Below are 23,487 nucleotides of genomic sequence, written 5' to 3'. Positions count from 1 at the left end.
GAGTCTTCGGCAGAATAGAAAAGCTAAATGTACACAAAAGTCTTTTTTCTTTTAAATCTACCATACTGATTACAGTAAAGTTAATTTTTCCAATGCAACAACCTACTGAACACCAAAAAATGGTCAGAGCTACCATAAATACAGAAAGTCTGTTTTTTCCTTTTCAAACCTGTTCTTGTTTTGTGTTTTCAGCTAGGAGTCCGCAAACGTTGTGTGTTGGATTTCTGAAAAATTTTGGTTTTCCCGCAAAGTGAGAGTGTGTCGATGAATTCCCCATTAAAAAAAATAAAAAAACAACCATTGGCTTCAGCAGAGAAAGCTCACTTTAATCTCCGGTACAGTCACAGAGTTCACTCATGCTTTACCCCCTGAGGATTTTCTGCCCACTTCGAACTGGTGACGACGGCATCAAAAAGAAAATTCTTTCTGGAAAAAACATTGTTCATATATATATATTCATATACTTATTCACATACAATTAGAGTATCCAGTTCAAGTATTTTCCGATGCAGCTCAGGGGCGATATGGTGCTGAGTGGGCTTCCGACATTATTTGATAATCTGGCAGTAGGCATGGTTGACCTCCAGTGGAGTACCTAAGGTCCTCTTTAATCGTTCTGTAGTTTTTCAATTTTGAAATCAAGTTTTTTTGGGAAATGTTCTAATTGATGTATGTGTCCTAGCTCAAGAATAAAAAATATAACCCTGCATACTGCCCAGGCAAAGGTGCCAACTGCAAAGCCGGCTAAACCCGTCTAGCATGTTAGCTAATCTATCAAACCTGATTAAAGACCATAGCAACTATTAAACAGCCAACAATATCTGTCCTCTGGCACTGTCTATGATCACTCCCAGTGCTGGCTTCAGACTTCTCTGATTTCTGTTTCTTTGATATTTTTCAGGAAAATTATAAGGATGCCTCAAAATACCAAAAGATATACAGAAACATGCTAATAGACAAACACCGTAACAGCCAGTATAGTCTAAAAATGTACAGAAGAAAATGAATAGGCTGAGCCGAAAGATCAGGCTACGGGACTTTTTGAATGATTCGAAACTATGTATTTTAATATCTCTGATATTACTAAAACATGGCTTATTTTTTAACCTCATCGCTGCTGCCGACGGCCAACGGCCGTCGCGTGTACTACCTTTGGAATGCTGCGCATGTCCGTTGGCCGTCACGGCCCCGCCCGCGCAATAGAACGTTCTGCACTAGAGTGGAACGTTCGGCGCAGTTAAGGAGTTACATTTTGAATAGGACGTAAAACCACGATTCTGCTATGTTTCCACTTTGCTAGAATCCTCTACAAAATAAATCAGTGGTGTGACAAATTTCGCCACCATGATGTGTAAGCTGAAAATAACGGCTTTGAATATTGGGTGGACCTTTTCAACCCCTTATCATTTCTGAAGCTCTTTAAATGAGTATCACTGAGCAGCCAAACAAGAACACCTCTTTGTAAGTGCTTAAAGAGACAATTCAGTTTCTTTCATGTACTATAAAATATGATAGTTCTCGGACTACTTTAAGAAGGGAAACCGATGATAAAATTCATACATTCTATTAAAAACACATTTGATTTAAAAAACGGAAAGGGAAAAGACCTCTGTGGGCTATTCATAAATAAAAATCACTACTTTATGTTCCGGTATCTAATGGTACAAGAACGTATCCCTCCTAGAATGGTGATTTACTTCTACCAAACAGAGCTAGTGAAAGGCGCCTGGTCTTATGTAGCAGACCATACCTTATCCTCTAAACTCAGTTTCCTCATCTCTTAGGTACAGTGAGCGACCGTCAATCTATCTGGAGATCTATATTTAATGTTCAGGCATATATATGCATGGTAATACCATGCCGGATGTCTGGAAGATTGTAGGTTGCAAAAAGGTAAACTGAATAGGGATGCATTTTGCTTTTGGTCTGTAGAGGCAGTGGATGGAAGGGTATTGTGGGAATACTTTCTATTCCCACCATAGTTTGTGTGTTATTCCCATCACTGGGTCCAGAAAGCTATTTTTGGACTTCAGAAGAAGACTGGACATGATGGCCACAGTGTTGGTAGCCAATATAAATGTTTCCATCCCTTGGTCCCAGGGTGTGCGTGAGTAGAAAGCTGCAGATACATTTAGGACTACAGCATTATGTATTTTTCACATTACAAGCAGAGGCTGAAGTGCATACAAAAGTACGGGAATTGTGCTCCAGAGGTAATGCTGAAAGTCAACATTAACAGTTCTGGAGCAGTCATTTTTTTTACCAAAACATGTGAAGTGTTGCTGTGAAATTAAAAAAGATTTGGAAGTTTGTCCCCCATAGATCCTGACCACTTCAACCACTGATTACATATGAAGAATGTGTACCAATCTGCAAATTTTGAGACGCGCACACACATACACAATGCAGGATTGTCAGACTTGCCACCAGACTTGCTTTGACCTGGGCAGTGCAGACTTTGGCTCCTCTGTTACACCTACCTACAGTGATCATTGCTCTGTTAAAGGTCTGAAAAACTTCTCTGCTGAAACACTGGACACCGAGAAAACTGTATTCATGGAAATGTATGTGTTCTAATGCCCTGATACCAGATGCACAGGTGGGTGCTGGACAACCTTCGGCAGTTCGCATACTGGCCCTTTCAGGAAAAGTGTTTTGGATTTTTGTGCTTATAATTTAAACATGGAACTTGAAAAAAGTAATTTGAAATGACAGAACTACGAGATAAAAAAGATATTTTGAAATGCTTTGGGATGTCAACATGGCCCACATTTTTATCACCCTGAGCTGCATCAGTAGTACCTGGCCTGGATTATAAATATAAAGGATTTCAGAATTAGAAGAGAGAATGCGACCCAGAACAAAAAGAACTTTTACAATTTGGTTTTCCTGTTTTTCAAAAGTACTGCTGGGTTGTATGAAATGGGAGAGGGGAAGCAGGTCAGCTACTTCCACTCCTGCGGCCAGCAGACCAGTGATGGACACCGGTGCTCCGGGGCAGGGCGAGGGCCAGTGGAATACAGGGGCCGCATGGATGCCATACACAGCCCACTTCTTTCGCGGATACTGGTGCCTTCCGAAGAACAAAAGGGAGAAACCATTTGCAATTCCGAAAAAAAAGAAAGAGGGGAAAGTTTGACAGAACGTAGTGCTGGCGGAGGGTTAAGGAAAAGCTATCCACACATCAGTCTTGCTATGTTTTTCTCCGTTTTTGGTTAGAAGCTTTGGAATTTGCAGTTAGTCTTTCGTGTTTTTGAAAGTGGTTTTTGTTATTAACCTTTTTTTTTTATTTAAATTTATCTTTTAGTGTTTTTTTTCTTTTCTTGTCCATCTTCAAAGCTTTACAGTCAGAGGGAGTCTGTTCCTACACTAACCCTAGAAGTGTCCTGACAGCAGCTGGGGTCTTTGGGACCCTCCCCCGGGCTCCCTGGCCCTTCGGACTTTTGGCTAAGATCTGAATCCGACTCCTCGGAGAAGCCGTCTGTTGGTACCGAGGTCTGGACCCCTGAGGTGCTGCATGAACTTGAGGTAACCGTTGAGGAGGAGGAGAGAGGGGGGAACGACGAGGGCGCGGCTTGGGGCCACGCCTGGATGGAGCCCGCGTGGGCGGCGGCGGAGGGGCGGGGCGGGGAGCTGTCATTCGCGCGCGTGGCAGACTGCGAGGTAGATGTGGTGTTCGGGTCGGGGAAGCAGGCAGAGTGAGGTAATAAACTGGGGTGCTCTTTGGCGTTTTTCGCTGCTCGTTTGATTGTTCTTTGTTTGTGCAAGGAGGACTCCAGGTGCTCACTCAGGGCTTCGTCCCCGGAGAGAGTGGCCTCGCACGCCAGGCAGTGGTGCGACCCACCGCCCGCTGCGGGGACGCGGCTCATCTGCTCCTGCAAGTTCACCACAGACTGGCCCCGCAAGCAGACGGACTGCAGGTGGGCCGTGGCCGACTCCTCGCTGCTGAAGCCCGCCTGGCACTTCCGGCAGACCAAGCTGTACTGCACCTTTGGGAAAATGAAGGGCTCACAAAGAGAGTCTGCACATTTGCTGTCTGCTGCTTTCTGTTCTTGGGGGGCGGGGGGGAAGGGCACCTCAGGGGGCATGGGTTTCTGCTCTTCTGGCTTGGGGGATTCTTTGGCAGGGTCTGGGGAGGCAGCCCCCCGGAGAGCTGGGGTTTGGCTTACTTTGGGCTGTTGCTGCTGCTGTTTCTGGTGTTGCTGTTTGTGGTGGTGGTGATGATGATGGTGATGCTGTTGTTGCTGCTGCTGCTGTTGGTGGTGGTGATGATGATGATGATGCTGCTGCTGCTGCTGGTGGTGCTGCTGCTGCTGCTGTTGGTGGTGGAGATGCAGCTGCTGCTGATGCAACTGCTGCTGTTGCTGCTTCTGCTGAAGTTGCCTCTGCTGCTGTTGTAACGCTTCTTGCAGGCTCTGCTGATATTGCTGATACTGCTGCAGCAGGGAACCAGGAGACAGCCCCATGACAGCTTGGGAAAGTGCAGGGTTGTAAGGGAACAGGCTTTCCATACCATACATTGGCTGCAGGTACCCACCCTGCAAGGTGGCAGGCATCTGGGGGCTGTAATACGGAGAGAAGCCGGGCACAAAGTAGGGAAGGAACTGGCTCGTCAGCAAGGCCGTAGGGTCGGAGCTCAGAGCTGCCTGCAGAGCTTGAAGCTGGGTTGGGTCCACAACGTACTCTATACCCGGCAAAGGGGCCGCAGTTGATGCAGGTACCTCACCCTTCTCCTTTCGGGGGGCGGCCTGGGGCTCCACCTTTACTCGCACTTTCTCTTTTTCCTTCACCTTCTCGTTCTCCTTCTCCTTGCGTTGCTCTGGTGGCTGGGGGTGGTGGGGGGTGGTTGACACAGTTGAGGTGGTAGTAGTGGCAGTGGTGGTGGTCTGTGACAGGGTCATGGAGCTGAGTGAATTGGCAGGCTGCTTATTTGGTTGTCCAGATGTAGGAAGTCCTGGTGATGGAGCAGTTGAGCTGGTTCCCCCCATCGGGTTAGGTTTTGGGGAACTTAAAGCTGAAAGTAGCAGAAAAACAGTGAGGTTAAAAACACATAAGCAGGTAACATTAAAATCATTAGCTAATTCCACGGAAGGACACAAAAGAGGTTTTCACCGATAATTCTAACTATATTTTTTATCACACACTGCCATCCACAGCCTATTTCCATAATTAATTACAGTGTTTGTGAAGTCATATTTTATATGAAATCAGAGGAAATTAGCAGGAAAAGAGGTCCTCAGGTATATTAGAATTTGCTTCTTATAATTAATAATTGGGTTGTAAATGTTTCTCTTTGAGTTCAAAAGATCTCAGATCCCTGATTTGTCTGCTGAAGAAGCCTTTGTGAGCACATGTTCAACTGGTACTTAAAATTTGCATTTGTCTCTTTTGCATAATATTTATTTCTAACCATGCCCTCTATGAAGGCTCCAGTAAAGGTAGGGAGTTTGCAGATCCCCTTTGCATTCTGTCTCCAGAAGGCAAAGACTGAATAGAGGTACTACCCAGCCTTCCCCAAATTATTCCTTATTATCAATGTAAGCCCAGACAGGATCCCCCGAATCTATGACTACAGATAATGGCGTTAGTGCACCACTGATGTGCTACTGTTTATAATGTTACTTACATGGAACTATGCTTAAACAAATGCTATGGGTAGGAGTCATGAGTGCAAGGTCAGACTTCAACACTGCTGTCAGTCTTTACTGTGTAAATTCTAGAAAGTGTTCAAAAGAAGGACATTACAACAATATGATTATCAGTGAGTGACCTTCCTTAAAAAATCCTATCTATATATTGATGGAACAGGGAAAAAGACAGAGTTTTTCGGGGAACATCCTCTGGGTAAGCACTAGAGTTCCCGGATTTTACCCAAGAGAAGCAACAACTTAGGCTTCAGAATTTCTTATTCAGTGGAGTGTTGGAGGGTGCTGCAGAGGCGTGAGAACCGTTCACAGAGGAGATTATTCCAGTCATTAGATCAACATTAGCAGTTAGGTCAAGGACCATCATGAAAGCGATAAATGTAAGCATCTTGCTGGCCTCAACTTTACTTGCTAACAAAGATGAGACAGTCACACAAGTCTGATACTTCCAGTCTACAGGGAGACACTTGGCCCTTATGACTTCATGATCTATATTACCCAGGATAATTTGTCCATTTGTTTTTTGTACGAGGCTTGGTGAAATGTGTGTGAGTTTAAGAGATAACTGTTAAATCTATGGGGGAGACTGGATGAACGTTTTGTGCCCAAACAGGAAATGGTCAGTTTTATGGGGCAAATTAGTCTCTATGGTCAAAATTAAACCCATTAAATTTCACGGTTATAGTTCAGTGGTTAAATGACCTATCTCACAACAGCAGCTCACATATGAAACTAGTACTACCCCGAAGGAATCCCCTATTCGTCTCTTGAAGCAAAGGGGTACAAACATCAATTAATGCATGTTTGTTAAAAAACTCACTGAAAAGGTTGGTTACAGTGTTTCTCTCCATTTCAAGACTGGTCTAGTGAGCTCTATTCTAAGCTCCTGCAAACCAGAGGTTTCTTCATAAAATGGTCATGGACTTTCACAGTCCACAGTTCCACCTGAAATCATCCTCTCATGTAGATGCCCCCCCCCCCCTGGAATCCACTCTTTCAGATGAAGAAAGCATGCTCACCTCCTGTTCAAATATCACCGAAACCCTAACTCTTGAACCTGGCAAAAGCATATAATGACCTTCATGTACTGCCGCTGTTATTTTTCCATTCCCCATCACCCCTCTTTCTCTTATTCTGTCCTCCATCACCCACATGCCTTGAAGAAGATTCTCTCCTGAGCACGCCTGTTATGAATGCACAGTACGTACATAGATCTGAAGCAGTATGAACCCTGAGGGGTCGCTGACTTGTACAGTGAAAAGGACGGCCTGCTGGAGAAAGCAAAGCTTAGTTCCCTTGATAATGGGAAGGATACCTGTTGAGGATAGGGTTGCTATGTCCTCCTGTGTTAACATTCTTCCTTAGAAAGGACTGGGAATCCTGACCTGGGAAGTCTGTCAATTGAAGGAGGATTGCTGGTTTGACCAGCAAATCTTCCAACTAGGTAACCCTGAGACTAATACATATGGGTTAAAAAGTGGAACAGGAAAAAAGAAGGACTCAATGTCAAGTAAAAGGATACAGCCTCAAACCCCTAGGAGATGCCACAAGAAAATTTTGAAAAATAGCCACAGAGTGAGCCTTGAAATGAAAACCCCCAAATTACCAACCCCGTACCCTCGATGGCATAGACCTTGAATAATGTAGCTAGCAATGTTAACACTCACCTGTATTAGATGTGGCGAATCCTGGCAGGGATGGGCTGCTGAGGCCTGGGAGCAGGACCGGAGGGATGCCCTGAAGTGCTGGGTATGTGGCCGGGAGGTTAAGCGCTTGCAAAGAAGTGTTATCAAACATGCCTTGTTGCTGGGTAGCCAGTCCAAGTACCTCATTTGCTTTCTTGATACGGTCCAGCTCCTGTTGAGCCATGAGCTGGCGAACGGTAGCTGGATCAAAATATTCTTTCTCTTTGTCCAACTGGCTTCCAATGGCATCTTTAACTTTGGAGATATGCTGTAGAGAGAAGATATGGTCACGAACAGACAACCGTGCACTGTATTTGATGCCGCACAAAGTACACTCTGTCTTGGGTCCCTCATAGCTCGTTTGGTTAATGCCGAAGTGCTTTGCCATGCTCAGTTTTGACTTTTTATCCTTTGCTCTGGCATTCTGGAACCAGACTTGAACTACTCTCTTTGGCAGTCCTATGTCATTGCCCAGCACCTCACATTCCAGCATGGTAGGTGTCCTATAGTCATTAAAGCATGATTTTAGAACTTTTAGCTGGAGGTTGGACATTTGTGTACGGAAACGTTTTTGCCCAGGCCGGTCTCCACTGTCTCCTGACCTGCCTGCTGAACCACTGGCACCAGGGCTAGGTGAGCATGGGTCTGCAAGACTGGACGTCTCACTATAGTCCACAATGGCCTCATTCTCATAATCCTTGCTGTAATAGCTGGGTGCTGGGCTGACCAGGCCTGATGACAGCTGGTCTTCATACTCTGACACTGCCATCATGGTAGACTTTGGTAAACCTTCACCGGAAGCAGACATGGATTTGGTTTCATTTACAATGCCCGTTGTGCTGTCATTGTCTGCATTTCCCTCATCTCCGGTTGTGGTATCTGTGATCGCAGTGTTCACTGAGGAGCAATCGTCATTGTCCAGTTTTGTTTGTTCGAAGCTCAAGTGGACTGAAGACATAGAGGGGCTTTCAAACTCTTCCATGCCTTCTACTTTGATAGAGGAAGGGCTAAGCAGTGTTCGAGGAGAAAGTTCCATGGATTTACTGACTGGGGACAGAGGAATACATTGGCTGTCACTGCTGTTCGCAGGCATATGGTGAAAGCTGGCCGGGTCAAAGAGTTCACCTTTTATCTGCAGACCACCATCACAGTCCAATAGCATTGCAGACAGCGTCAAGTTGTAGCCAGCCCTTTTTGCCTCATGCCAGTGACGGGACCGGATGTGAGCTTCTAAAGCAGTCTTAGCTTTGAACAATGCTCTACAAAAGGGACACCTTCTGTGGGCCTGGGCTGGCCCCACTGCTCGGAACTGTCCCTTTCTCTCTCGTGCTCGAGTGTTCTGAAACCAAACCTGCACCACACGTTTTTTCAAGCCTACTTCGTGAGCAATATGGTCCAACATTTTGCGTGTGGGGTTAGAGTCTAGGAGATACTTCTGGTATAGAATCTCTAGCTGCTCCGGTGTGATGGTAGTCCTCAGACGCTTATCTCTCTGTGGCTCATCCCCTCCTGTCCCACTATCGTTTTCTCCAGGGCTTGCATTTGCCTTTTCCTCAAGTTTTCTTTTAAGTGTGTTCATAGTGGATGTCGGGGTTGAGGGAGAAGTAGCGGAGCTTGTAGGAACTTGAGGTAAAGTTCCAGACAGCAACTGGCTTGCCAGAAGTGGGTTACTTGGATCAAACAGCATGAAAGACATATCAAGCGGCCTATCTATGAACTGAGGATGCATGAATTGGTTTTGCGCACTTAAGAAGTGAAGCTGCTGATGCTCCTGCCAATGCTCAAATGAAGGAAATGCAAGCTTGCACTGGTCACACTGGTAGGGAATCAACTGAGGAGGTAGATTCGCTAGCTGCTGGGGGCTTGAAGTGTGGAGGGATTTGAGGGATAGATGAGATGGGCTAGGGCTTGGCTGAGGCGCAGGACACTGTGTGGGTTGCTGATGTTGTGATGAGGTCGGAGAGGGCAGTGGAGGGGTTTTTTGCTGGGATGGGGTTGTTTTCGGTTCCGATGGTTCTGGTTGCTGTGTCTCAGGTGGCTGAGGCTCTTGCTTTGGTTGTATCTGCTGTTCTGGAGTTTGGTTTTGCTGTGTCCTTGGGGAGTCAAACTGCTTTGGTTTCTCATCTGTGGCTTCAATTTTGGAACTGTACGAAAGGGAGTCATCGCCTTCTGCCATGTGCTGGAGGAAGGTGGTGCAGGTTGTGTTAGAGGATGATGGAGCAGGGGTGCTAAATGACTGTGAAGGCATGGGTGTGCTGCAGGATGAGCTTGATGGTGTCAGTAATTCAGTGGCATCCATTGAGTCTTCATTTTGACTGTCATCCATCAGATCCTCATCCTCATCTTTGTAACAGAGCTTTTTCTGGTGTTTAATGAGGTCAAAAATACGCTGAAAGACTAGGTTGCACTTTTTGCACTGGTAATTCAAGTTGCTTGTTCGAATATACCTGTCATTTGTCAGCTCACGCCGCTCTCCTTCTTTCCCATCACCTTGGTTTTCATAATTCTTCCTAGCTTTCTGACGTGCGTTCTGGAACCAAACCACAATAACCCGAGTAGGGAGATTCAGTAAGCTAGACAGCTGCTCAAATTCATCATCTTTTGGATAGGCATTGGCATCAAAAAAGTCCTGCAGTACGCGGAGTTGGTAGTCTGTGAATCGCGTCCGGGAGGAACGTTTGCTGCCCCAGTACTCATGCTGCTTCAGGGGCTCAGGAGATGGGGGCTTGGAGTCAATTTTCAACTCCTCTAAACTGGTGATAGGAGGGTTACTGAAATTGTATGGGGAATCTTTGTTGCGCTGTCGCTCTTTGAATAGTGTGTTACGGAACCAGTGCTTGATTACTTTTTGGGGCAGTCCCGACTTGTCAGCCATCTCTTTGATCTGCTCTTCACTGGGTGAATTGTTGATGTCAAAGTATTGGCGAAGAACTCGGAGCTGGTCGTCTGTAATCCGAGTGCGTGGCCTTTTGTTTTGCTGCTGCTGGAGAAGGCTTGGATTGAGTTGATGTTGGTATAGCTGAGCCAAGTCTGCAGGCAGTGACTCCATGGTCCCCAGTGGATTTGGCAAGCTTTGTAGTGGCATGGTTTGCATCATGAGTGGTGAGAAAATGGGCAGCTCCATGGACATCGGAAGCTGGGTGAGTGATACAGATGTCTGGGCCGGTGAAACAGTTGGTGGGGTTATAGATGGTGCAGAAATGGGAATGTTTGTGGTAGGAACGGGCTGAGGCGTTGCTGGAGGTGGTGGTGGTGGGGGTGGTGGTGGTGGAGGTGGGGGTGGAGGTTCTGGGGTAAGGGGCCTGAGGGGATACAACTTATCATAGTGATCTCTGTACTGTTTGGCAAACTCCTCCAGCTGCTTGAAGGAGAAGTAGTGCTGGTGAACGTGCTCCTGGTGGCTCTTAAGGATCAGGATGTTTGAGAAGAGCTTCCCGCAAATGCTGCACTCCAGCTTCTCCAGACAGTCCCCTGACTCGCTCTTTCCAATCTTCTTCTGCACCTTCTGCTTGTTCTCATTGTACTGAATAACTAATTCAAAGCCAAAGTTCTCCAGCAGTGCTTTGGTGGCATTACCTCTTGCATCTGATGTGATTCGAGGCGGCAGCAGCGAGGGTTCTGAACTTATCCCTGATGATAATTCATTCTTATCTTTGGGCTTTAAAGTATCAGAGAGAGGCTCCCTCGAAGCAGAGTTCTCGTCACCTCTCTCTGTGTAGTCCCTTTCCTTTTGAGACTCTTTGGGATTTTCTTTCATTTTGTTTTTTTTCTCTGCTTGCTGAGTCGTTTGCAGGAGGGTTGGGTGAGCTTGAGGCAAAGACATCTGAGACTGTTGCTGATATATCTGCTGGTGGGTTTGCGGGGGAAGCTGAGACTTCAGATCTTCCATTAAACTGGAGTTGGAGCCTGTAAGCGTGAAGGTACCACTTGTCATAGGCATGCTGACCTCTGGACTGAACTGGAACTCTGCACTGGGGATGTAGAAGGGGAACAGCAGGTGCTGCTGTTGTTGAAGTTGCATGAGGGTCTCTGTGGTCATTGGGAAGTGGGGCAATAGGGATGGGTTGAAAAGCTGAGACTGCAGTATTGCAGCTTGCTGTTGCAATTCGTGCTGAAGATGGGCCTGTACCTGAGCTTGGGCCTGGGCTAAAGACTGAGCTTGTTGTTGCAGCTGGTGCTGCTGCAGTTGCTGCTGCTGTATCTGCTGCTGTTGAAATTGCTGCTGCTGCAACTGCTGCAGTTGCTGCTGCTGCATTTGTTGCTGTTGCTGTTGTTGTTGCTGTAGTTGCTGTTGCTGTAGATGCTGCTGTTGTTGGAGCTGCTGCTGCTGCCTTGATGCAATCATATCTGCAAGTTTCTTGCGGTTGACCTCTTTGGGCTCTGATGGGGAGTGGATGCTCGGGCTAACAGTATTTCCCTGAGCTAGACTGCTTATTGTGTCAGCTGAGGCTTGGCTTAGTATACAGGAGTTTGTTGAAGCTGAATTGGTGCTGCTTGTGCTGGTGGCAATGGCCGCAGAACTGGTACTCACTGGACTAGGTGTTGAAGATCCCAGGCAGGTACTATTACTGCTATTAGCAGTCCCACTGTGGTTAACGCCACTGCCACTAGCAGCCTCTAACTTGGCTGCTCGAGCCTTGGTCTGGTGCAGCACAGACCTCATATGGATCTCCAAGGTCGAGCTCTGGCTGTACGCTACACAGCATGTGTTACATTTAAAAGGCTTGTTGTCTGGGCTGCTAGTGGGCTCAGGTTGCCCAGTAGCCGACTCCTGTAGAGCTCGTTTCAACTTGTGCAGATGAGAGACAGAGTTGTAATGGACCAGCAGAATGTTCTTCTGAGTGAAGGACTCCTTGCAGACCGTGCACTTGTAAGGCCTAGATGGATCTAGGAACTTCTCCATGGTGAAGTTGGGGCCTTTTCTGAAAGGTAGTGCTCTTTTGGGCTCTGTGCTCGAGTCTTCTGGCATAGATCCCGAATCACTTCCAGCAGGGCTCTGCTTATCCTCAAGATCACTCTCTTCCTCCTTGTCCTCATCCATACCCATTGTGTTATCTTCAGCCAATGTGGGGTCACCCATGTTTAGCATGTCACCATTCACCAGAAGTCCACTGTACAGCTGCTGGATGTCTGCTTCACTCAGCTCCAGGTGGGTGGTCTCCAGATGTTTCTTCAGAGCCTGGAAAGTGCGGAAGCTACGCTGGCAAAGGCAGCACATAGTGGCTGCCCGGATAACGTGGTACTGGGAGTGCAGCTGCAACTTTTCAATGGTCTTGAAGGCCAGACTGCACTGGTTGCAGCGATACTTGTAGACATGGCGATCGGACACTGGCAGCTGGGGACGTACAGTGTGGACCTCAGTGAAGTGCACCTGGAGTGATGCAGATGTTTTGAACACTTGGTTGCACCCTTTTTTCCAGCAGAGGAAGCCAGAATCCTCTCGAGTCACACTTTGTTCAGAGGGAACTGCTGGGGGGTCCCCACCACGATCTGCTTCTTCAGAAGGTAAAGTGTTCTTTTTTGTGGATTCTTCAGTGGAGTCTGAAACCAGAAACAAAAACAAAAAGCAAGAGTCAAAATTTAGATGTGGAAACAATCAATGCAAGCTTGAGTGTGACATCAGCAGAGACACTTCCAACCACATCCTTTCATTCCAGTGGAATAAAGGGATTATTCCATCTCAAGATAGTGTCCTCCTGAACCTTCACCTTAGCTATTGATAACAAGTATGTTTCACGTTGGTGGGTATGAACCAACAACACTAAATCCTCTGTCTTAGCTTGTAATAAAACCTAGCAAATAACTCATCCACTTGGTCAATCATGTATTAAACGAGGCTCCTGCCGTAGTCTGTGTCTGGCATTCGCTTAGGTCTCGAGGTACCAGGTTGTCTCAGAGGGTCTTAATACATGTTCGGTAACCTCTGGCTGCTATGGACTGCTATGCGCTGCGAGAACAGCTATGGGCAAAACTCTGGTAATAGGCTGTCACACTGTTCTTCAGACCCCTGCTAAAGTAAGAGCACAGTTGAGGGCTGGTGTGGGAGCTCTTCTCTACTAGTCTTAATTGGAGTCAAACAGAACTAAATTCCCATGTGGTCGAATATGAAGAACCCATTTGGCTATGTACTACGTGCACCTCCAGCATTCATTTAAAATATCCAAAGAATGGAGGAATTTCCTAGCATACATTCATATATGTAAGCAAATATTTAAAAAATACCCTTTTCAGTTAGGCCTCTCATTTTCAAGCTTTGATTGTTCTATGTGTGGTTGTTAGCCTTATTGTGGGTGAAAACCACTTTTATATTTCAAGTTTTCTTCACAGACGGTTGTAAGGTGGGCGCTAGTTTAGCTAAAACATCATCTTTCCAGACTATCTCTTGGATATGTTTTCTTTTTAAGAAACGAAAATTATCAGCTTCAAAAGGCTAATAATAATTTGCTCTGGATGAGGTGAGTTTGAGCTTGATCCTTGAGGAGTTATGGAGTATGAACTACATTAGGGCACCCGGAGTAGGTTTTAAATGCACATACTGTATTGATTTTAAAGGTGTTCAAAGCTACTTCACTTTGACAGGGTACTACTAGTCAATTAAAATATAAACCACTGTAAAAATATTCACCATGAATGCAGTAGGTGTTACTTTATCTGGACAGTCGACGACCACTACTCTCAACCAGAAGTCAGTAGCAGAAAAGAGGTTGAAAGAATATGAGCTGGAAACCGCTTTAAACCTTATGCTTGAACTTGCTACACCAGCTTTGGGAGATGGGGAGTTACGTTACTAAATATAATGAGCATGGACACATTCTCTAGAATTCTGATTGCCATAACTCAGCATCCACAGATTCCAGGGGTTGCCTGCACCCGAAGGTTACCGACAGTGTGTTGTTTAATTTAATTTAATTTGCACCATCTTCTGCTGAGCAAGAGAGCACCCAGGGTTTACAGAAGGAGCTTCCCACTGATGCAAAGCAGTTGCTAGCATGACCTATTGAGGACACCTCAGATCTGGCATGCACAGTGCCTCCATTTCCTAGCAGTGCTGCATCGTGCCACGTTTCAATATTAATGAGACAGTATGAGGCCCTAGCCTGCTACTCCGTCTGCCGCATGGTGTCTTTTGAAGTCCGAAACATGAATCTCAGCCTTGAATAATGAGCCCATCTTTCATATTGAATTGATTTGGTGCGAGAGTGCGCAGGATTTTAATGCGTTTGCGGGTGTCTTTGGATTAGAGTGCATACATGTGTTTTGGTGTGTCTGTATTTATTGGTGGGGTGTTGACGTGCAAATGTGTTTGGATGTATGCTGGGGAGTTGAGTTGCTCATGTGTGTTGAGGGAGTCCAATGGCCTGTATGTGTGTTGACATTATCTGGCTTACCTTGCATAAAGAAGTCATAGGTGTAACACTGGAACTATGACAGTTGAGAGTGCTGATGGACTGCACTGTATTAAGCTTACTTTATATCAGCTCTGAGCCACAATTCTTTGCAGTTTACTTTCTGCAAGGCCTATCTCTTTCAAGACTGTCATTGTGACACTGCGATAAGGCGTCTAGATCCATTCACCAACAGATGATCAACTCGGCAAAGTAATTTCCCAAAATATAAGGCCTCACATGATGAACTGTGGAACGATGACTGCAGAGAAAGCAACCAGGATACATTTGGGACTTCAACAATGCCAACCCCCTTTTTTTCTTATACATGTGCAAGACGCTTTTTAGAAAGTCTAGGATCATTATCGTGAATTCACTATTTAACGTGACTCAAAATTATTAATGTATTGGATGTTTGTTAGTCTTGTTTTGTGACTAATTTGCAATTGCTTCGGTGTATTATTTATATATTATTTATCTGTATGCATAATGTGTACAACGATTGTGTATGCAAAATGTGTATAATGATTACTGAATGGGTATATGGCATTCAGGATATGACTAGGCCTTTGTCTTTTTCATGTTTGAATTAATCACAAAAAAACAGAACCTTCCTGAATAAAAAGGTATAAATAAAATACTGGTTGAAACATAAGTAAAATGTTTTACCTTTAACGTTAATTCAAAATACCTTCATAAATACAGTAAGGCCCAGGCCCTCTCCCTTGTGTAAGCCACCAAGAAATGGACATTCAGAGTGAAATGTCAAATTAAGGTGATCTGTCCTTGTAGGCAAGAAGGTGAAAGGGGGTGGCAATTGAGGAAGTGGTGGTTTGGATTGATAGTGGGTTGCTAGGAGGGCTTCTACACTTGGGTCCGGGGTGGTTTGGATTGATAGTGGGTTGCTAGGGGGGCTTCTACACTTGGGTCCGTGGGGCTGGACGGGGAGGTGCTCGAGAGGGTTAAAACACAGAGGGCAGGGATCTGGAGGAGTTAAATTTGAGAAAAAAGGTAACGTTGGTGAGGAAGAGGAGCTAAAGGGGGAGAACCCACTAAAAACAGCGAAAAAAATCCAGCTAGAGGTTTTTTTCACCAGGAAAGGATTTTACCAGGTTGATTGTGTCAGCTTGATAAAAGCTATTTTAGGTGGATACATTTATCAAATCAGGTTAATCGAAAAAGATTGTTCCAAACAATTTGATTAACATACAACAGATGTAACTTCAACAACATTGTTCAATGTGAGATGACCATCTCAAAGAAGTCAATAAAAATTCAAAAATGGTCTTAATGTGCTCAACCATCAAGATTTGGTGAAGTCAGTGAGCTGAGCCTTATACGACACAATGTTGCTCAACGGGACAACTCCTGGTGATTGCAATAGATCCCTCGCACATTCTGTGTACTCTGCAATAAATGTGAGGCAATATCCTGTCGAGATCTTTGCAACAGACTCAAGTTACTCAAATGTGTAGGCCTAATGGCGATGGTGTTAGGAAGGAAGGTCCCCCCCCCTTTTATAATGCAGCTAGGAGTATGACATGGATTGTTGCCCATAAATCCAAAGAACAGGAAAGGCAATCCCAGGCAGAAAAATTCGTTGTACACATACCAACCATGCAACTATGGGGGTCCCTTCCTTGTTAGAACTATACTTAAGTCACCAGGCCTTGAGGAATGCTGCACAGTACAGTTAGAAATTCAGAATCCAGTGGTGGCACTATATGAAAGGTCTTCCAAGGATGTGCCTGCAGACTTCACATTAATGTAAAATTAAAAAAAAAACTATTTCCCAGTCTCCATAAGTGCATTTTGAGATACTTTTTGAAAAAGAATTGAGGTACTGGAGATAACATACTGAGCAGAAAAGATGGCAATGGACTGGGGTGATTAAAGTTCTATGTCCCTTTTCTGGCATTTTGCTTCTGCAGTTAAAGATGATTATTTGCCTCAGGTTGCAGCGCTGGATGAATATACGGCCAGGGAGTCACGATGCCCAATGCAGGCCTACTTGCAACGTCTGCTCTTTCTGGATTGGGTATGAGGCTAGCGATTCACTTAAAAAGCAAAAAATATTGGAGAGGAGACAGTGAAAGCTGAATGTGGCAGGGGACAGTAAAATCACCTGGCACATTATCAGGCTCTAGGACTGTCTCAAGGCACTGTTGATACCTAACCTCTAACTGTACAGCCCAGTTTAAACGCCACCATATCACGAAATGTGAAAAAGTGGATGGATCTGCAAACTTCAGGGACATGTTGCATACTTGAAAGGTCACAATCCTGTTCATGTTCTGGTAAACTTTGAAGTGAAGGTGAATTCCTTCGTCTAGGCTGGAGTACAGTGTGTTAGTGCAATCTAGCCTGGAATTTTCCGCTGTGTCCCATCAATGAGCTCTCAATGAGAGGGAGAGCGGCATCGGATGTGCACAATGAAAACGGACATTCCTTATTACAGATGTCACTTGACTCTCATGGAAATGCTCTACTAAAAATTGACCACTGGGTTCTTGACTTTGAAGGGGTGTGATCATGTCTTCCCACTAGCAAGAGCAGCGATGATTAGAAAGACCACTGCATTGGCTCCACGTGGCCCAAACAAGATCACACCCATTTCAGAGGCTTTGAGCCAGCCCTTGCAAACTGCCTTCAAACATGAGGTAAGTCAATCAAAGGAGAAGGACTCACTGGGTAGCTTGAGATTAAGTCGCCTATTTTTGTAAGCAGGAGAGAATGATTTATGATAAAAAGGAGGACAGGGTAAATTGTAAAAGACAATAATGCGGCGTCTGAACTTAAGCAGCCAAGAATGATCCTTTGGGATCAGCCAAAGAGAAACCACTTAACAGTGACAGGATTTACTTGGGCAACATGGACAATAAAGTCAAAAAGGAAAGCATGGTCTGTGGTGTTCAAATCTGAAGACACTTTGAGAACTAGGATAGCTGAATACCAGACTTTCCCCACCAGGGGTTCGGGGGGGCAACTAAGAGACACCGAGGAAGACCAGGGGCCGTGCACGAGCTGTCTCACGTCGGAAGTCGAGAAACAGGGGGTCGTATCCAGCGGGAGCACCAACAAGCCTTGGCAGCTGCAACAGGTGTGGAAAGCATAGAAGGAGCAATGTTGGGACCAGCAAGGGACTCACCAGGTGCAGGAGAGTCAGAGCAGGCCCCAAGCAAGCAGAGGAGCCAACTGAAACAGAAGAAGACCCTCGAGAGGACCCACCGGCCAAATGCACAGCAGTCACAAGTGGACCTCAAGCAGCTCACCAAAGATCAAGGCCCATGGTCCAGAGGATGCGGTGAGGACGCTGATCTTGGCAGGAAGAGATGCTGTCGGCTGGAGCGTATTGTAGCCCAAAGATCTATGGCGTACAGAGTCAACAAGCCTTGGCAAAGACAAGTCAATGAGGTACACAGGGGTTTGGCTCTGACGAGGGATACTGCATCAAAATTGCAGAGAGGGCAGGTCAGGTCTTGAGGGAGTTGCAGAACCACCACCTGTGTTGCTGAGACTTTCGAAGTCCGTGGGACATCAGGAGCAGCAGACCGGTCAGCTTTGTTGTGGTGCCTGCACATGCAGGGGAGTGACTCCTTCACTGCAAGGGAGATTACTTTGGGTGTCCTTGATGCCCACATGTCTGTTGAAGATACTGGAAGAAGCACAGACACAGGCGACAGAGAAGACTTGCAGAACAGCGAGGCCAGAAGCAGCAGAAGTTTTCCTTGGTGCAGTCTCGGTTCCAGGCGAAGTCCACAAAAGTCCAAGTGTCCAGACAGTCGAAGAGTGACATGGTTTCTGGCTTAAGCCTTGCCCCATGACTAATCTGAGGACCCACCAACAGGTAAGCCCTTTTATACCCTAAAAAGAGGTTAGGGCGACTCAGGGATCCCTCCCAGAGGAGGGGCTAGACAGAGGTTTGGATACTCATGTCCTTTGTCCAGTTTCATGCCAGCGCAGGGGTCAAGGGCTTCCAGAACTGGTTCCAACTGCAGTATGCAAGGAGGACACCAAATTTGTCCTTCAAAGCAGTCTGGTGGCGCTGGCAAGCACCCTCCACCCCAGCCCAATACACCAAGACCTGTCTGGGAAGTGGTCACACCTCCCTGTGAAAGGAAACCTATTGTTCTACCTTCCCCTGCCCAAGCTTAGCTCAGCAGCAGGAGGGCAGAATCGTGTCTGGGGTCGTCAGCAGCACTAGCTTGCTGGCAGACCCTGGAAGGCTGTTACCAGGAGTACTGGGGGCTTCTTAGAGGAGCCCCAGTGCATAATGACAGATGGCCACTATATGTATCAAAATTGCTGACCGCACTTACAAAGCCTGGAGAATCAACTCTGGAGTTTGTTGGGGTGTCCTGCTCAGGCAGGGACAACCTCACACTTATAACCCAGCACCCTGCCTTCAGGATTGAAAGGCCTCCCTTAGGGGTGACATAGGTTTTAAGTGTAGTGACCACAGATCTAAGAACATTTACATCTGTTGTAAGTGGTTCTAGCACAAGCTTACAAAGGCTGCAATGGCATACCTGTAGTTACAGTTTGAGTGGTCTCTCATGGTTGGCATAGTACATGCTGCAGCCCATGGGAAACCCCTGGTGTACCTATGCCGTGGGTACCTCAGTACAATATACTAGGAATGTATAGGGGTACACCAGTAGCCAATTGTGGTGGCACAGAAGTATTTACCATGTTAAATTTAGGGAGGAAGCACCATGACTGGGGTCCTGATTTGCAGGATCCCAGTCAGACTAGTCAAAAAAACATACTGACACCAGCAAAAAGTGGGGCTAACCATGAAAGAAGATCTTACTTTCCTACAATAATCATCCACAATGCCCGAGCCCTCGACCATATCTTCGGTGCTCGATTGGGAAAGCCTGCCTTATACAAATCATAGATGCAAGGTTGATGGGCCTTCAGATCAAAGAATTGAACCCAAAATGGCCCTCCCTTTCCACGATTGTCAATTGCAGGCTATGATGATATAAATCAGAGTCATTTAACTATTTATTATGTTGTTGCCCGGCATTGATGCATGCCTGGCACACTTTGTTAAACCCGCTTTTTTTAACTCATAGCACCAGAACCTGTAATGAGGATAGGGACTTTGTCTTCACAATGACAGAGCCAACCGATCTGGCCAAATTTGGCAAATATATTAGCCTAATACAATTACTCCTTAAAAAACTATATAAGACAGGCCATATCCAGCCCGGAGAGTCAAACAGTACCTCAGCAAGCTATTGACTGTAAGTGGTGGCCTCCCTTTGAACTCGCGCAATATTCAGGCGTCATATACCACGGTTGTTTTATTGCTTTTCACTTATGGTCTTCTAATGTCTCTTTTTACACTGTACCTTTTTAATTGTTAGAATTCGACCAGAAACCCGTATTTTATAAGTGTTTACGCCACCAATTGGCACCTTACTCTTATGTTTGCTGCTATGACTCCAGGTTCTAGAACAGTTGCATTTATACGGACATCCTAGTTACTGTTTTGCACTTTATATGCCTGTTACTAACTTCAGGCTTTTACTTAGAGCATTAACGTAACCTTCAAGACTTCTTTTAAGGTTCTCTTTAGGCACTTTACTTCCACACCAGCATGTTTGTGACATTAGTTATAATTCAAGGCTCTCTTTTACCGCATTTTAATGTGCCCCTAAGACACTTATAATGACTCATTTTAATGTATATTTTTGTCTAGACTATTTACCGAAAGAACAAGTTACTTACCATCGGTAACAATGTATCTGGTACAAACATATTCTAGTTGAAGATTCCTTATTTTAGAATCTCCCCTAGGCGTCAGTATGGATCCGAGATTTTTCAACACAGTACCCCTGCACGTCGGTAGGTGGCGTTCGTCGGCTCCGTGTCTGTCTTTGGCGCTATGGGTGCCAGGATGATGTGGCGGGACCTATATAGACGCCGCCCGTGCACGCTGATGTCAGTACTTAACATGACTTTCCACGCCAGAAGCGCAGAGCCATGAAAGACACTGTCCACTGGTGTGTCAAAACTAGGGTCCTTTAACGGAGTCCCTATCCCTAGAAATCAGTTCTCAGAACGGGGAGGAAGGGTGAGGCGGTAAGGAATTTACAACTAGAATATGTCTCAACCGGATACATCGTTACCAAAGGTAAATAACTTTTTCATTTGATAGAGACTTCTAGTTGTAAATTTCTTACCTTAGAATAGATACCCCAGCAATACCAACCCCAGAGGAGGGTCTGCAAACCAAGATCACTCGAGGAAGTCCTGGGGGACCAAACGGGCAAAGAACCGTCCCTCTTGAGTAGGCTTTCCAGACACCATATCAAAGACTGGGACAGAGAGCTGCATGCTAACACAGTGGTTGCCGCTGTTGCTCTAATGGAGTGAGCACACAACCCCACAGGAGGTTCCTTCTTTGCCAATGCTTAGCATATTTTAATGTAGAGGACAATCCATAGAGAGATTGTCATTTTTTGCACAGCCCACCCTTTTTTGCGCCCACAGAGCCAATGAAGAGTTGATAATCTACCCGTAAGTCTTTGGTAAAATAAAGATAAAAAGAAAACGCATGTTGTGGGTCCAGGTGGTAGAGTCTCTCCTCTTCCTTGGAGAGATGTGGGGACAGGTAAAAGGTGGGCAGAGTGATTGACTGTCCCAAATAAAAGGGAGTAACCACTTTAGGAAGGAAGAAGCTTACGTTCAAGGCACCACTATATCTGGATGGACAGACAGATAGGGAGGCTTAGAAGATAGAGACTGAAGCTCGCTAACTCTGCGAGCAGAGGTGATGGCAATAAGGAAAGCAGTTTTAAGAGTTAGAAGTCTGAGAGATGAAGAGGCTCAAATGGAACGCACATAAGAAAAGTCAAAACTAAATTCAAATCCCACTGGGGCATTATGAAAGGGGATGGAGAAAACAAGTGAGTAAGGCCCTCAAAGAACCTATTGACATTGGAAAACTTGAACAAGGATGGCTGATCCGGAAGTCTCAGAAAGGCAGACATAGCGCAACATAACCCTTATGGGTGCCCAAATCAGAGCCCTGCTGGGCCAAAGAAAGTATGTACAAGAGAACCTCTGAAAGAGGGGCAGAAATGGGGATCAAAAGCCTTTGCTGTGCACCATGCCACAAACTTGTTTCATCTAAAGGCGTATACCAATTGAGTGGAGGGACGCCTGGCTACCAAGATGACATTACAAACTTCGGGTGAAAGGTCAAAAGCTGTTAAATGCCGCTACTCAATCTCCAAACAAGGAGGTGGAGACTGGCCAGGTTTGGGTGAAGAACCATCCCCTGCTGCTGCAACAGATATTTCTCCTGAAGGGGCAGTCTGATCAGAGGATCGATGGCAATGCTCAGAAGGTCGGAATACCAGACTCTTCGTGCCCAATCCGGAGCCACAAGAATGACTTGAGCTCAGTCATGTTTGATCTTCTTGAGCACTCTGGCAGAAGTGGTGCAGACGGAAAGGCTTAGAAGAGGCCAAAGCGCCACTTGCGACGACAAGCGTCGCCCCAGTAAGTGCCGCCTTGGAAACTCCAACTCGTAATACTGCTAACATTTTGCGTTCTCTTTGGAGCCGAATAGATCTAACCAAGGCTCTTACCCAGGGCACAAGTCCTATAAAAAGAAGTGGGGGGACGCTGACGTCACGCCAGGAAGTGACGTCACTAAAGGTAGCTTGCACCATCAGACTCATTGCCTCCCCTCAGCAAATGGAACCACACATTCACTCTTTGGCCTCTCTGGAGCGAGATCTCGCCCCAGAGAGGTCAAAGAGTGAATGTGTGGCTCCATTTGCTCCAGTTATCGAGCTCCCGGTTAAATAAGTGGGGGGACGCCGTCCACCCGCGTGGTACCCCGACTCGAGCCCTGCTCTTACCACAGCTGAAAGAGACCTTGCACCGCCTCCGGATGGAGATGCCATTCGTGATCGGCCAGGCACCAACAGCTGAGTTCGTCTGCTCTGGTGTTCAGATAACCCGCCAGGTGTTGAATTACGAGGGTTATGCCCTGATGTTCCAGCCATGTCCAGAGGCAGAGTGCCTCCTGACAAAGGGTCCACACCCCACCCGCCCTGTTTATTGCAGTACCACATGGTGGTGGTGTTGTCCGTGAACACCTGCACCACTTTACCTTCGAGAAAGGGAAGGAATGCCTAAATTGCCAGGAGCTCCAAGAGGTTGATTTGGAGACCGGACTCCGCCAGAGATCAGATACCTCTGATCTCAACCTCTCCCAGGTGGTCGCCCCATCCCAGGAGTGAGGCATCTGTCACCACCGTTAGATCTGTTTGGGGAAGGAAGATGGATCTGCCTCTGACCCAATCTTAGATTGTTAGCCACCACTGCAGTTTGTTGTACAATTCCCTCCGAGATCTGGACATAGTCAGAATGATTCCCCTGATGCTGTGCCCACTGGAACTTCAGGTCCCACTGCAGAGCCCGGATATGCCGTCTGGCGTGATCCACCAGCAGTATGCAGGAGGCCAAGAGGCTCGGAGGCCCAGCAGCCTCAGAGTTTTTCTCACCGAAAACCGGGACAGAGGCTGAAACATCCGTGTAGGAAGCTGGCTCTGTAAATAATAAAGTAAAGTAAGGCATAGTGTGCACAGAGTCCAAGGAGCCCCATGGGTATAGCAGTGGTTAAATCAGGTAAGTACTAACAGCTCTCTTTGGGTTAGTGTGGGCAAGCAGTTCGGCTCATCTAGAGGGTGTGTTAAGCATTTATTGTATTCACTCAAAGACTGAATCCATACCAACTGGTAAGTA

At 46.2% G+C, this 23,487-nt stretch overlaps 1 protein-coding gene across 2 annotated transcripts in view; it reads right to left on the bottom strand.

Moving 5' to 3' along the window:
* Window positions 1–305: 305 nt before the first annotated feature.
* The window catches only part of ZFHX3 (zinc finger homeobox 3), a 410,890-nt gene continuing 387,708 nt past the window's right edge, over window positions 306–23,487 (bottom strand). For both annotated transcript variants that reach the window (XM_078669473.1, XM_078669474.1), the window contains 2 exons: window positions 7,313–12,871; window positions 306–5,014 (listed from right to left, as the gene is read on the bottom strand). In XM_078669473.1, the coding sequence (XP_078525599.1) occupies window positions 3,348–5,014; window positions 7,313–12,871 (7,226 nt within the window). In that variant the 3' untranslated portion in view covers window positions 306–3,347. The remainder of the gene's footprint in view (window positions 5,015–7,312; window positions 12,872–23,487) is intronic.

Source organism: Lissotriton helveticus, chromosome 12 (genome assembly GCF_964261635.1).
Source record: "Lissotriton helveticus chromosome 12, aLisHel1.1, whole genome shotgun sequence".
In the NCBI taxonomy this organism is placed as follows: domain Eukaryota; kingdom Metazoa; phylum Chordata; class Amphibia; order Caudata; family Salamandridae; genus Lissotriton; species Lissotriton helveticus.
The sequence above is the reverse complement of the archived record's forward strand: the minus strand, read 5'-3'. Positions and strand labels throughout refer to the sequence as shown.